The 15,000-nt window shown below is 42.0% G+C and overlaps 1 protein-coding gene across 1 annotated transcript in view; it reads left to right on the plus strand.

The window, feature by feature from the left end:
* Positions 1–2,820: 2,820 nt before the first annotated feature.
* The window catches only part of LOC145394783 (X-linked retinitis pigmentosa GTPase regulator-like), a 23,337-nt gene continuing 11,157 nt past the window's right edge, over positions 2,821–15,000 (plus strand). The window contains exons 1-7 of the mRNA XM_080268562.1: positions 2,821–2,887; positions 6,459–6,584; positions 8,390–8,482; positions 9,566–9,628; positions 11,480–11,632; positions 12,263–12,409; positions 13,543–13,698. Of these exons, the coding sequence (XP_080124688.1) occupies positions 2,857–2,887; positions 6,459–6,584; positions 8,390–8,482; positions 9,566–9,628; positions 11,480–11,632; positions 12,263–12,409; positions 13,543–13,698 (769 nt within the window). The 5' untranslated portion in view covers positions 2,821–2,856. The remainder of the gene's footprint in view (positions 2,888–6,458; positions 6,585–8,389; positions 8,483–9,565; positions 9,629–11,479; positions 11,633–12,262; positions 12,410–13,542; positions 13,699–15,000) is intronic.

Genomic DNA, 15,000 nt, shown 5'->3' on the forward strand with positions numbered 1-15,000 from the left:
GTAAACTGCTATTTTGTAACAGTATTTCAATTTAAAAAAAAGGGAAATATCTCAAGGTCTTTTTCTTCACCTTGTATGTTAAGGAAGCTCCCAAACGCCTTTTCCTAAGCGATTTAATTTGTCCATTACACTGTCCTGATCTGTGCCATAAATCCATACACTATCGCCATAGTCTGACTAGATAACGAACAAAAGGATATTAACCATCCATCCATCCATCCATCCATCGGTCATCCAATCCTATGTTGCCCCATGAGAAGCGTAGGAGCCCTGGCCTAGGCAAGTTGGTCCTGACATTTAAGATGAGAGTGACCAACCTCACTCATCCCTGAGTGGCATTACGTGAGCAATAAACCCCAACCACCCCTTGGATATAAACCTTCACCAGCTCAATCCCATTGGAGAGCAATAATTGCCCACTAAACCACCAGGTGCCAAAATTAGGTTATATGGTTACCACCCAACGTAGTAAATCGTTTCCTGGTGTACAGGAAACCATTTGGCTTGTCACTCAGTGTAGAGTCACCCACAGGCAGAAGGAAGAAAAAAGAATGAAGGAAAGAAATACAAAAGAGGGAGTGTAAAGTCACCCGTAGGCAGAAGAATGAGGAAAGAATGAAGGAAAGAAAGACAGAAGAGGATGGAAGGAAAGCAGGTTGGAGTTGAGGAAAGGGCAGACACCCGAGAGCAGCACAACATTGAGTGAGTGGATGGTGAGCGCATTAACCAGCCATATCCAAAAATAAATCGTTACGGAAGAGGTGTTAGGGTCAGCCCATGACTTAACCAACTATTTTTATGTACGATAGGCTAAAGGTACAGCTTTACTGTTCGAAAAAGCAGTAGATTTCCTTACTCCATGACTCTCAACCCGACACCAAGTTTGGCTAAAATTGGATAAACTCCCGGGACTGTTCTCATGGTAATAGCAGCAGTGAATTTTTCTTTTTTCGATTTTAACCAGACTGGGTGGACGGGCTGAGGGTTAGTCCATGGGGAAACATACTATTTAGTGTTATTATTATTATTATTATTATTATTATTATTATTATTATTATGTTTCTTTTAGATGGAAGAATTTCGCTGGGAAAAGTATATGGTGAAAGTGGTGATGATGTTGATGACGAAATGATGGTGATGATGATGATGATGATGAGGATGATGATGAGGATGATGATGATGATGAGGAGGAGGAGGAGAAGGAGGAGGAGGAAGTGGATGAGGAGGAAGGGGGTTGATGATGATGATGATGATGATGATGATGATGATGGTAAGGAGAAGGAGAAGGAATAGGAAGAAGGGGATATTGACGACGATGATGATGATGATGATGATGATGAGAGGGGGAGGAGGAGGAGGAAGAGAGATTACGAGTATAATGGAGTGCCTTAACCCACTAAACCACCAGGCGTCATTTGGTGATATGGTTACCACCCAGCGTACCAGAGAACCATGACAGCGAAACAACAGTAAAAGCAAAACAAAGATAAAATATATACACAGAGGTACAGTTGGCCGCACATAGACCTGGTACTGTTTCGGATATTAATATATGTTGCCAACGGTACATTTATAAAGAAGTGCTACATCAGGTGAGTGGATGGTGCTCGCCCAATGAAATCAGGTCGGCAAAGGTAAACAGACAGACCATATTTAAAAGTAGACGATATGACGGAAGAATGTGAGGAATGTGGGCTATTATTATTATTATTATTATTATTATTATTATTATTATTATTATTACTGCTACTACTATTCCTACTACTACTACTACTACTACTACTATTATTATTATTATTATTATTATTATTATTATTACTACTACTACTACTACTACCATCATTACCATTATTGCCATTATTATTATTATTGTCATTATTAGTATTAGTATTAGTATTAGTTGTTATTATTATTATTATTATTATTATTATCATCATCATCATTAGGCTCCTATTCCCCACCCTTCCCCGATTCTTGCTAACACACACACACACACACACACACACACACAGCGAAATAAGCTAAAAAAAAAAAGAATGGGCAAGTTACGGGGAAAGGAATGTGGTGATCTATTACGGCTGAGAGAGAGAGAGAGAGAGAGAGAGAGAGAGAGAGAGAGAGAGAAAGCTTTTTATAAACACGACTGGAGGTGAAGGTCATACTGCAATGATCCACGTATATAGGATCATGACGAGAGAGAGAGAGAGAGAGAGAGAGAGAGAGAATGGCTTGTGGAGTTATGTGGAGAGAGAGAGAGAGAGAGATTGTAAAGGTGTACATACCACACACTGATTCATGGAAGCCGCCGGGAAGACAGAACTTAATTATGAATGAAAACGGAACAGAATCCCTGATTGAAGTTGGGCTACCTTTGGGCTACTTGGCTTGGAACTGGGCGTTTTATCAGACCAAACTTGCAAGTGAATAACCATACAATACATATTAATTCACATGTGTCCCAGTAGATATATATTATTTGTAGGTATAGATCCATGGAAGCAGACTGGAAGAGAGAGAAGGAAATTATGAATGAACATGATGAGAATACGTGAATGGTCTTGGGCTACTTTGGGCTACTTTGCTTGGAAAGTGTACCGTACAATCAAACCACATATATCACCTAAATAGTTCAGGTTAATTTTCCTTTATCCGAGTATATGTTTTGTGTTTTCTTTCCACTTACTGATCCGTCCTAGGCGTCTGGAATTATTATGGAAAATAGCAGAACACAATCCGTGAGTGAAGTTGGCTATATTGGGGCTACTTTTGCCTGGAACTGGGCTGCCTGGGCGCGTGGCTCACTTGGGAATCTGGCATCAGTGTGAGGGGGTGACTGACCGCATTGTTTGTGTGGAAATGACAGTGGACGACGATTTTGATATCCCAAGTGAGGTTTAAATTATTTGTCCTGAGAGTATGCTGAATATATTAAGCAGCGGACGTGTATCGTGGGCATATATTGTAGTAGATTAGATTATTTGTATATGTCATTGGCTGTATGGTAACTTTTTTTTTTAGTACCTTAACTGCATCATGAACGCTGAGCTTTAACAGTAAATTTAATTATTATGCTACTAGCCATGAGGAAATGCCGTGGATAGGATGCACAGCCATAGTATTGTGTTGTGCCATTGAGATACGGGAAATTGATTGCCAAAGAACTAAAAATACGCCAAAGGTGAATGAACCGAGCACGTTGATTGTGTTGCAAACCAAGCAACGTGTGCAAGGTTCCCGGAAGCGATGGACAGATATAATAACCAAGTATTATGGAGTAATGAAGAAATATTGCTATCGGAATAATTTTTAGCAGAAGCCGTAACAGGATTTCAGGTAGTTTGAATGATTCTATATCCAATTTGCTGGTTTGCAAACACCTCCGTCGCTAATGAGGGGAAGGAGTTAATTGGCGAGGGAAGTGTGATTGATGAAGTGTCAGCAAATGATGAGATATAAACGGAAAACACTTTAAAATACGTGAATTCCAGGTGTGGCTTCTGTTAATTATTATATATCTACTGTTTTTAGTTTTATGAAAGTTTGTTATGTTGCAAGCAGTGGTATCAGAAGTTGGATGTTACATTGTTAGGGGTCATGCCTTTTTTTCTTTCTTTCTTTTTTATACAACAGCACTACCCCAATGAATTAGGTTGTATCAGCCAGTGTTGTCTTGAGAGTAATGCAGATCCTAACCAAATTTGAAGTACAAAGGAGTAAGCTTAGCCAGATGTATAACTGAAGCATATTCTTTTTTTCCTTTTTTTTTTCCTTTTTGTTTTTATAGAGGCTGACTGAAAAAGACCAGGGACAGTGTAAAAGACTGTGACCTCAGAGATAAGGGCCTGAATAAGGAAGCTGCCAGAGACTAAGCAGCATGAAGAACTGCCATTAGGTGACCAAGGCCAAAGTATGCAAGCAAATTAGTTTATAAATGATACAAAAATACCCATATAATGTTGTTACTTCGTACAGGGACTGACTCAGCAGTGGTAATAAATATGTTAACTTTTTAAATTTTGTGGGGGTAAAGGGACATCCAGTACTGGCCTAGTGTCATAGTTACACAGAAAGATATAATCCTTTGAAATATAAAGTATGGGTGAGTTTACCAAATGTCCATAAAAAAACGAAGAAATTAGACAACCAAAGACACAGGGTAAATTTTTGGAGATTTAGTAAAACCTCACAATAACGGACTAATTGGGACCCAAGCCTTTCCGAAAAAAGTGAAATTCCGATATACCGTAAGCAACATCTAGACTTCTCCCTGCTAGCCTGGACTTTTGCTGATATATCAGACATGAGATCGGATCACACCAATGGTTTATAAACTCTTTTCACTGCCATTGCAGTACAGTACTGTATTATATTCACTACCGTAATCAAATGGTATAATATAAACGGTATAATAATATTGTACTCTTCACTGATAAACATGTCATTTATTTACGTTATTGTGGTTAACATAGCTGAAGTGGTCAGGCAGTCTGGACTGCTTCTGGCTTTATTGGCCTTTTTCCAGTATATATGAAATTAGTCCAGTTGGCTCCTCGATTCCGATAGAAGCAATTCCGGTCTATTGAAGTCCGTTATGTCGAGGTTTTACTGTACACCCAGCTAACAGACACTAAAATTAATATGTTCCTTGCTGAATTTAAGCAGTTCTAAGCATTTTTCTCTTGTATAGCCTAAGCATTCGCTGCAAGTGCTTTTCTTTGCACATAAAAAAGGAGATGGTGGAGGGGGGTCTCCAGCTCCTATCTCCGTCTTTCATTGTATCTAACTTAACCTAACGTAACCTAATTTAATCTAACAACCTAACCCAACCTAATTTAATCTAACAACCTAACCCAACCTAATTTAATCTAACAACCTAACCCAACCTAATTTAATCTAACAACCTAACCTAACTCAACCTAATTTAATCTTACTTAACCTAACCCAACCTAATTTAATTTTAACTTAACCTAACCTAATTTAATCTAACGTAACCTAACCTAGCCCACCCTAATTTAAGCTAGTCTGGACGTAGGTTTGAGATCTGACCGAGCTACGAGCTGAACAACCCCCACTCCCAGTCCTTACCTATGTAGTACTAAAAAGTGCATTTGCGACAGATGTATATAGAAGAAAAATTTGATTAAATGGCGAACATATGAATTTCACTCTACATTAGTTGGGTGTGTTTCCGAAATAATACCAGACACGGTTATACAAGTGCCTGGTCTGTGGGTGTGGTCCAGGGATGCCTTCATGTGGTGGCACTGATATAACTGAACAGCTGTACTGGTTGGTTATGCAAATACTGTAAACTCTAAATCTATCTATCTGTCTATTGCCAGACGCCTCAATCCTGTTCGGGGTGGTCACAAACAAATCGCCTCCACATCGCCCTGTTCCCCGCCATTTCACTGCCCTGCTCCCAATTCACACTCCCTTCTCTTATATACCTCTCCACTCCATCCCTCCATCTCATCCTTGGCCTTCCCCTCCCTCTCTCTCCCTCCACCTCACATACACTCTCCTCATTAGTCTCTCACTCTCTATCCTCTCCACATGGCCAAACCACCTCAGTGTGTTTCTCCTAATGCTTCCTATCACATCCACATCCACACCACAGTGCTCCTTCACATTCTCATTTGTCAGTCTGTCTCTCGATGTGACTCCACATATAGTACAGTAATACAGCACTGGTTGGCCACAGATTATGAGCCAGTTGGTACGCCTCAGCACTGGATATTGCTTTAATAGATCCGAGCCAGCAGCACCGGATATTGCGTTGGGCTGAATATCGCCATGAAGGATCTTTGAGAGTCTACTGTGTCCCTCAACTCCGTTTTTCAGTCCCCCAAAGGGAGCTGGTGGACTGTCGGAGAAGGGGAGTTAAGGAATACTGTATTTATATAACCAAGCAGTGGAGCCGGCCAGTTATATCAGTGCCACCGCATGAATGCCCCCCTCTCCAGCACCAAATGCTTTTTGAGAGGGGTGGCAAAACCCTGCAGTCCACTGGGTTCACACTACACATGACCCTAGGACAACAGCAACAAAAACAACATTGAAAACATGATTGTGCATTTTATCCATTATGATTGGCAGTGTACCATATGTAACTAATAATCTGTCTATTTTTCTATCTATTTCCAGATGCCTTAATCCTGTAAGGGGTGGCCACAAACAAATGGCCTCCATGTCGCCTTGTCCCCTACCATTTTACTACCCTTCCCCCAGTTCACATCCCCTCTCTCATATACTGTACAGTACCTCTCCACTCCATCCTCCCATCTCATCCTGTGTTTCCCCCTCCCTTTCCCCCTCTCCACCTCACTCACATATACTCTCCACATTAGTCTCTCACTCTCCATCCCTTCCACATGGCCAAACCACATCAGTGTATATGCTGTATAGTGTGGGTGAATATCAGACTTGTAATGGCTGTGTTGGGTCTTGTGCTGCAGGTACTGGGGCTGTGTTCACCTTCGGAAAGAACAGATTTGCTGATAACGCGCCCTCAAAATTCTGGATCAAGAATGACATGATTGTGGAAATAGCGTGTGGTGACGAACACACGGCAGTTGCTACAGGTAGGTGAAGTACAGTATTTTTTATTCCTGTGTCGTTGACCCATATCCTTGTCGGTTAAAGAAGCTCCCTAACACCTCTTCCTAAGTGATTTATTTTGCTTATTATACCCTATTGTCATCTTCTGTGTTACTTAAAATCATTCTAACATCACCGTCGTTTTGTTTTGTTTATAAAGGCTTCAAAATCCTTGCATGTGTCGGCCTTGGTTACCAAATGGCAGCTCTCCATGCTGCTCGATCTCTGGCAGCCTCCGTGTTCAGTCCCTTATCCCTGAGGTCACACTCTGTTACCTTATCTCAGGTCATTATCAGTCTGCCTCTCACAACCCAACCCCCAATGTTCACACTTCTCTCTCTCTGCACACAGTTGTCATCCTCTATCCTCTCCATATGCCCAAACCATCTCAGTCTACCTCTCCTCATCACAACACCAGTTCACTCCAGTCCCATCCTTCCTCTCAACTCATCCATCATAAACCTAGCCCCCCCAGGCCTCACATAAATAAGCTAATATACACAGTGATATAAGCCAGCCATATCTAGTAATAAATCAGTAAGGAAGGGGCGTCAGGGAGCTTCCTTAACCACTGATACGAGTCCGGGAGATGGGTGCCTGCATGTGGTGACACTGATAGAGCTGGGTGATGGAGCTGCCTGGTTATATAGATGTCCCTCAGCTCCCTCACTATCCTCCTTGTCACTCTGGCCTTCCACCTAGTCACACTGGCCCCCGTTTCCTGACAGAAATCCACTCGTTTTGGATCTGTTATGTTTATACCTGAATATTATTTATTATTATACCCAACTTGTGGTAGGTGGTGGCAACCATCATCCACTCACTTGATGTAGTGCTGCCTGCTTCATCCTTAGCCTTTATCATTCTTTTTCTGTGCCTTCCCACCTCTCATCCTATTTCTCCCATCTTTCCTGTCACTTCTTATTGCTTTTCTTTCCTTCACAGGTGGCTTTACATTGAGTTGACAAGCCAAATGGTTTCCTGTAAGCCAAGAAACCATTTACAGTGCTGGGTGGTAACCATATAACCAAACCATACGTGTTCCCTACATGTCAACAAGTGGGTTGGTGGAGGGTTAGTGCCCCTTCCCATGAAACAAGTAACTCAAAGTCAAATGACCTCCCCTTATGGGATTATGGCGTCTGGCAATAGATAGATAGATAGATTATACCCAATGTGTCAGCAAGTGGGTTGGCGGAGGGTTAGTGCCCCTCCCCGTAAAACAACTAACTCAAACGGCCACCCCTCATGGGATTATGGCATCTGGCTTTAGGTAGAGGGAAGCCTTCATGTGGTGGTGCTGATATGGCCAGGAAGTGGGGCTGCCGAGGTAAGCAGCATCCCACAGTCTTCTCTCTGTCTCTCTAAGCAAATTGGTGGATTGTGGAAGAAGGATAGTTTTGGCATGCTGTCCACTGGCTTCACATTTAGAGGAGCCTGGGGGTGCAACTACTACTACTACTACTACTATTACTACTACTATTACTACTACTATTACTGCTGCTGCTCCTACTACTACTACTACTGCTGCTGCTTCTACTACTACTGCTACTACTACTACTACTACTACTAATAATAATAATAATAACAACAATAATACCGGTAATAATAATAATAATAATAATACCGCCATTACTACTACTACTACTACTAATACTACTACCACCACCACTACTACCACAACAACTGCTACTACTACTACTACTACTACTACTACTACTACTACTACTACTACTACTACTACTACTACTACTACTACTACTACTACTACATTCCTGCCTTGTTTCAGAGACGGGCCGTGTCTTTATGATCGGCAACAATGACATGGGTCAGCTGGGTCTCGGCTCCACCAAACCCGTCACCAAGCCATCCTGTGTCAAAGGTGTGTGTGTGTGTGTGTGTGTGTGTGTGTGTGTGTGTGTGTGTGTGTGTGTGTGTGAGAGAGAGAGAGACAATATGTGTGTCTATACCTGAGAGAGACTGCATGTGTGTGTGTGTGTGTGTGTGTGTGTGTGTGTGTGTGTGTGTGTGTGTGTGTGTGTGTGTGTGAGAGAGAGAGAGAGAGACAAAATGTGTGTCTATACATGAGAGAGACTGCATGTGTGTGTGTGTATATGTGTGTGTGTGTGTGTGTGTGTGTGTGTTCTTACCTAATTGTATCTTTACAGGAATGAGTCAAGCTCGTACTGTCCCGTGTCTTAAACCATATTTATCATACATATCCTTAAATTTGTGAATTGTTTTGGCACACACTATTTCATTCGGTAGTGCATTCCACTGATCAATTGCCTTATTTGGGAAGCTGAATTTCCTTACATCTTTACTGCCTCTTTTTATGCAGTTTTTTGCAGTGTCCTCTTGCTGATGCTTCCCCATAGGTTATATATTCATTTATGTCTATTTTCTCTTCCCCTGAGATGCATTTATATAGCATAATGTCTCCTCTTTTCCTTCTCTCCTGGTGTGTTGGTAGATTCAGTTTTTCTAATCTTCGTAGCATAGATCCATTAAGCTTGGTACCCATCTTGTAGTTGCCCTTTGTACCTTTTCAATCTTATCTATGTATTTTTTGAGATGAGGATTCCAGACTACTGATGCATACTCCAGGGTTGGTCTGATGAATGATGTTATTATCTTTCTCAGCATGTCTTCATTTATATGTGTGATTGCTTTGTGGGTGTGGTGTGGGTGTGGTGTGGGTGTAGCATCCAGCTGTAGACAGATAGATTTTTTATGTTGGTTTATTCTGAATGTTAGTGTATCTCATGGTTGTGGTAGCTTATGTATTGTGTGAATGGCTCAGTCTGCTGGTGTGGGCAGGGGTGTGGCCGTGGGGGTAGGAAATAACAGGGTAGACACTGCTGACTGAGCCGTACCCACAAAACACGAGGGAAAGAAAGTTAGATACGGACCCTCTTTATCGCGCATCCTTTGAGCACTGAGACTGATTTTGTTTTCATTTCAGCACTAAAGCCTGAGAAAGCCGTGCGAGTAGCCTGTGGACGCTCACACACCCTGGTGGCTTGTGGTAGGTAGACGTGGGTGAGGAAGCTCCCTAACACCTCACCCTTAGTGATTCATTTTTGGATATGGCTGCTTCCTTAGTGATTTATTTTGGGATATAATTGATCAATATCCTTTGTATGTTATTTATGCAGTGGATGGTGATGGTGGAAGGGTTTATGTATCAGAAAAGGACAGTAAGGTGTAATAAACAAAATAAATCACTTAGGAAAAGGTGTTAGGGCTGTTCATAAAACTGATCTAGGCTTTTTGTTGTCATCAGTTAAGGACGCTCCCCAACACCTCTTCCTTACTGACTTATTTTGGGATATGGCTGGTTAATATCCTTTTGTATGTTATTTATGCAGAGTATGGTGATAGGGGAAGGATTTATGTAACACAGAGGAGGACAGTGAGGTGTAATAAGCAAAATAAATCACTTAGGAAAAGATGTTAGGGCACTTCATAATACTGATCTAAGCTCTTTATTGTCATCGGTTAAGGAAGCTCCCTAACACCTCTTCCTTAGTGACTTATTTTTGGATATGGCTGGTTAATATCCTTTTGAATGTTATTTATGCAGAGGATGGCGATACAAGAAGGATTTATATAACACAGAAGAGGACAGTAAGGTGTAATAAACAAAGTAAATCACTTAGGAAAAGGTGTTAGGGGGCTTAACCAGCAAGAATACTGCTCTTAGCCCCTTACCAGCAAGAATACTGCTCTTAGCCCCTTATTCTCATCTGTTAAGGAAGCTCCCTAACACCTCTTCCTTAGTGACTTATTTTTGGATAAGACTGGTTAATATCTTTTTGTATGTTACTTATGCAGAGGATGGCGATATTGGAAGGATTTATTTAACACAGAAGAGGACAGTAAGGTGTAATAAACAAAATAAATCACTTAGGAAAAGGTGTTAGGGGTCTTCCTTAACTGACAAGAATTCCAGTCTTAGGCCCTTTTTCTTGCCGGTTCTGAGGCTCCCTAACACCTTTTCTTAAGCTATTTATTTTGCTTAGTACACCTTATTACCCTTTTCTGTGTTATATAAATCCTTCCATCACCATACCCTGCATAAATAACATACAAAAGGATATTAACCAGCCATATCCAGAAATAAATCACTAAGGAAGAGGTGTTAGGGAGATTACGTACCCAGTGAGAATGTGGACCTTGGTACATTACTCTGAAAAATTATTATTATTATTATTATTATTATTATTATATCTATCTATCTATCTATCTATTGCCAGACGCCTCAATCCCGTTCGGGGTGGCCACAAACAAATCGTCTCCACGTCGCCCTGTCCCTCGCCATTTCACTGCCCTGCTCCCAACTCAAACCCCCCTCTCTCACATACCTCTCCACCCCATCCCTCCATCTCATCCTCGGCCTCCCCCTCCCTCTCCCCCCCCTCCACCTCACTCACATACACTCTCTTCTCATTATTATTATATTAAGGTGTCTGGCAGTAGATAGATAAATTGATAGATTATTATTATTACTCCTATATTTTTTTTAAGAAAGAAGGAATCAGATTACTAGGCATCAGTTTGTAGATAGATAGATAAATAAATAGATATAATTATTAGACATCAGGCTGTAGGTATATAAATAGATAGATATAACTATTAGGCATCAGGGGGGAGGGGAAGGGGGAGGCCAAGGATGAGATGGAGGGGTGGAGTGGAGAGATATATGAGAGAGGCGGGTGTGAGCTGGGAGCAGGGCAGTGAAATGGCAGGGGACAGGGCGACATGGAGGCGATTTGTTTGTGGCCACCCTGTATGGGATTAAGGCGTCCGGCAGTAGACAGATAGATAGATCAGGCTGTAGATAGATAAATAGATAGATATAGTTCTTTACCTACAGGGTCAGGCGCTGTGTTCACCTGGGGACACAATGGGGAGGGGCAGCTGGGGACCGGTGACCTAAAAGACCGCTACCTCCCCACCCAGACCCTTAAGCTGGATGGACCTGCGGTGGCTGTGGCGGCTGGGTCATCGCACTCCCTCGTGTTGACAGGTATGGGGGTGGAGGAAAGGTGGTGTGGATGGGGTGATGTGATGTGGTGGTGTGGATGGGATGATTTGATGGTGTGGATGGGATGATGTGGTGGTGTGGATGGGGTGATGTGGTGGTGTGGATGGGATGATGTGGTGGTGTGGATGGGATGATGTGGTGGTGTGGATGGGGTGATGTGGTGGTGTGGATGGGGTGATGTGGTGGTGTGGATGGGGTGAATTGGTGGTGTGGATGGGATGATTTGGTACTGGTCAGTGTAACAGCTATGGGACTGTGTGTGCATCATCGTTATTGTTATTATCATTATCATTATTTGTCCTCATCATTATCATCATCATCATCATCATCATCATCATCATCCTTGTCATCAGTATTAACTTCATCATCATCTTTGTAGTTATGTGCCTCTGTGTCTTAATATTTTTATTGCTATTAATATTATTACTGCATTATTATTATTATTATTATTATTATTATTTTTATTTTTATATATTTTTGCTACTCTTATTATTATTATTGTTGTTATTATTATTATTATCATTATTGTTGTTGTTATTACTGTTATTAGTGTTGGTGGTGCAGCTATTATTATTATTATTATTGTTGTTATTACCATGATTATTATTTCAGAGGAGGGTGAGGTGTACGTGTGGGGGGGCAATAGGGAGGGTCAGCTGGGTGTGGATGTGTCGGAGCAGCTCACGCCCGTTCTCCTGCCCCTGCCGCACCCTGTCATCAGCCTGGCCGCGGGATATTACCATAGTGTGGCCGTAACAGGTACCATTCACACCCTATGGCCTCATGATCATCGGTTTTATATGATTCATGTTATCCTATCTTTCCAGTCACTTCTTATTGCTTTTCTTTCCGTTTCAGGTGGCTTTACATTGAGTGACAAGCCAAATGGTTTCCTGTAAGCCAGGAAACCATTTACAGCGCTGGGTGGTAACCATATAACCAAACCATACGTGTTCCCTACGTGTCAGCAAGTGGGTTGGTGGAGGGTTAGTGCCCCTCCCTGTAAAACAAATAACTCAAAGTCAAATGGCCACCCCTTACGGGATTATGGCGTCTGGCAATAGATAGATAGATAGACCCTCTGACGTTTCCAGTCATGTGATCCCTTGGTTATGACAGGCTTCCTCTACAAATACAGTTGTTCCTGTTTTGTGTATGATAGTGGTTCTTGGAAAATTCTGTCTATCTATCTATTCATCTATCTATAGCCAGACACCATAATCCTGGAAGAGGTGGTCCTTTGTCTTTAAGTTCACGGAAAGACAGTTTTTAATATTTGTATTGACTCAGTCGGATACTTTTATGTGAAGCTACAGAACATGGTGAAAGTTTTTGGCGTATCAGATAGAGCCAGGATTCCAGGGGCTTGAATGGTGAGTGAATGGAAGTGTGGCCCATTGGATTGGACTAACTTGGGCTGTCTGGACGTTGCTACTCCTTACCCTGCCGTAGGGTGGGAAAGGAGGTCCGGATGATGATGATGATGATGATGGTGATTGTGATAATAATAATGATGATGATGATGGTGGTGATAATTGTGATAATAATAATGATGGTGGTGATGATTGTGATGATGGTGATGATGATGATGATGACAATTTTAATGATGAGGATGAGGATGGTGTTGATGATGATGTTGATGATGATGTTGATGATGGTGATGATGATGATGATGGTGATAATGATGATGATAACTTCAATGATAATGATGACAATGATGATGATGATGATGGTGATGACAATCTTGATGATGATGTTGATGATGATGTTGATGATGATGATGATGGTGATGACAGTGTTGATGATAATGTTGATGATGATGATAATGATGATGATGACGACGACGATGATGTTGATGATGATGATGATGATGATGTATGGTTATCTCACAGCCACGGGAGAGGCCTATAGCTGGGGGGAAAGTGATCACGGAAAGCTGGGCGTCTCGGATAGCCACCTGCCCCTCCACCGCCAGCCCCAGCCGGTGCCACTCCCAGAGAGGGTTGTACAGGTGGCGGCCGGGAGTGCACATACCTTGTTTCTCTCAGGTATGCGCACACACACACACACACACACACACACACACACACACACACACACACACACACACACACACACACACACACACACACACACACACACACACACACACATACGCAGTTTCTCTCAGGGTTAGACAGACACATGTTTCTCTCAGGTATGCACACACATGCTGTTTCTTTCAGGTACACACACACACACACACACACACACACACACACACACACACACACACACACACACACACACACACACACACACACACACGTATATATGTATAGGTTCAATAGTTGAACAGTAATTGTGTCTCATTCAATATGTATCACAACCCCACTGCCCTGGTGTGTGTGTGTGTGTGTGTGTGTGTGTGTGTGTGTGTGTGTGTGTGTGTGTGTGTGGCCACTTGTTTTTGCATTATACTAAGCTATGGTATATTTCTCCATTGCATCAAAATTTAAATTGAGAGATCAGGGAAAAGAATTTGAATTTTTGAATACTTGGAGCCTTCAGAGTCCATATTATTTTTAAGATTTTGTCATATGGAGGAATTTCAGAAGTGCCATGGGTGAAAAAAAATAATCATGGTGTCGGTTTTTTGAGTCTGGCGCTTTTGGAGTTATTGTATAGATGGTACTGAAGCCTCCTTAGCACCTTTGCCTAAGTGATTTGTTTTCCTTACAGATCATAACATTGTTCTTGATCCCACTCTATGTATAGCACAGATTCTTGGCTTGTGTGGAGCTGGCATTCACAGACACAGGATCAGTTTCTCGTGTCACTCAAATAATGTTTTGTTTTGTTTATAAACACTGCGACGTACTTACCTGCATCCGCCTTGGTCACCTAATGGCGGCTTTCCATGCTGCTCAATCTCTGGCGCTTCCTCTTCAGTCCCATATCCTCAAGGTCACACTCAGTGACCTTGTCCCAAGTCTTTTTCAGTCTGCCTCTCACAGCCCCACCCCTAATGTTAACACTTCTCACTTTCTGCACCTGTCATCCCCATCCTCTCCACATGCCCAGACCACCTCAGTAACAACAACAACAAACAGTAATAGCGTACCTATGATAAGAAATTGATCCTAAGTCTGTCAGTGAATGAGGCTCCTTGGTGTGCCTCTCTGTGTGGTAAATGTGACTCTCTCTCTCTCTCCCCATCCTCTCCACGTGCTGAGACCATCTCAGTAACGACAACAACAAAATAATAACATACTTACGATGAGAAATTGGTCCTAAGTCTGACAGTGAATGGGGGTCCTTGGTGTGTCTCTCTGTGTATAGTTGCAGCGCATGACTCTGAGGTTGTCATT

The sequence above is a fragment of the Coenobita brevimanus genome, chromosome 28, assembly GCF_032717465.1.
Source record: "Coenobita brevimanus isolate Jiangsu-jjx chromosome 28, ASM3271746v2, whole genome shotgun sequence".
NCBI lineage: Eukaryota > Metazoa > Arthropoda > Malacostraca > Decapoda > Coenobitidae > Coenobita > Coenobita brevimanus.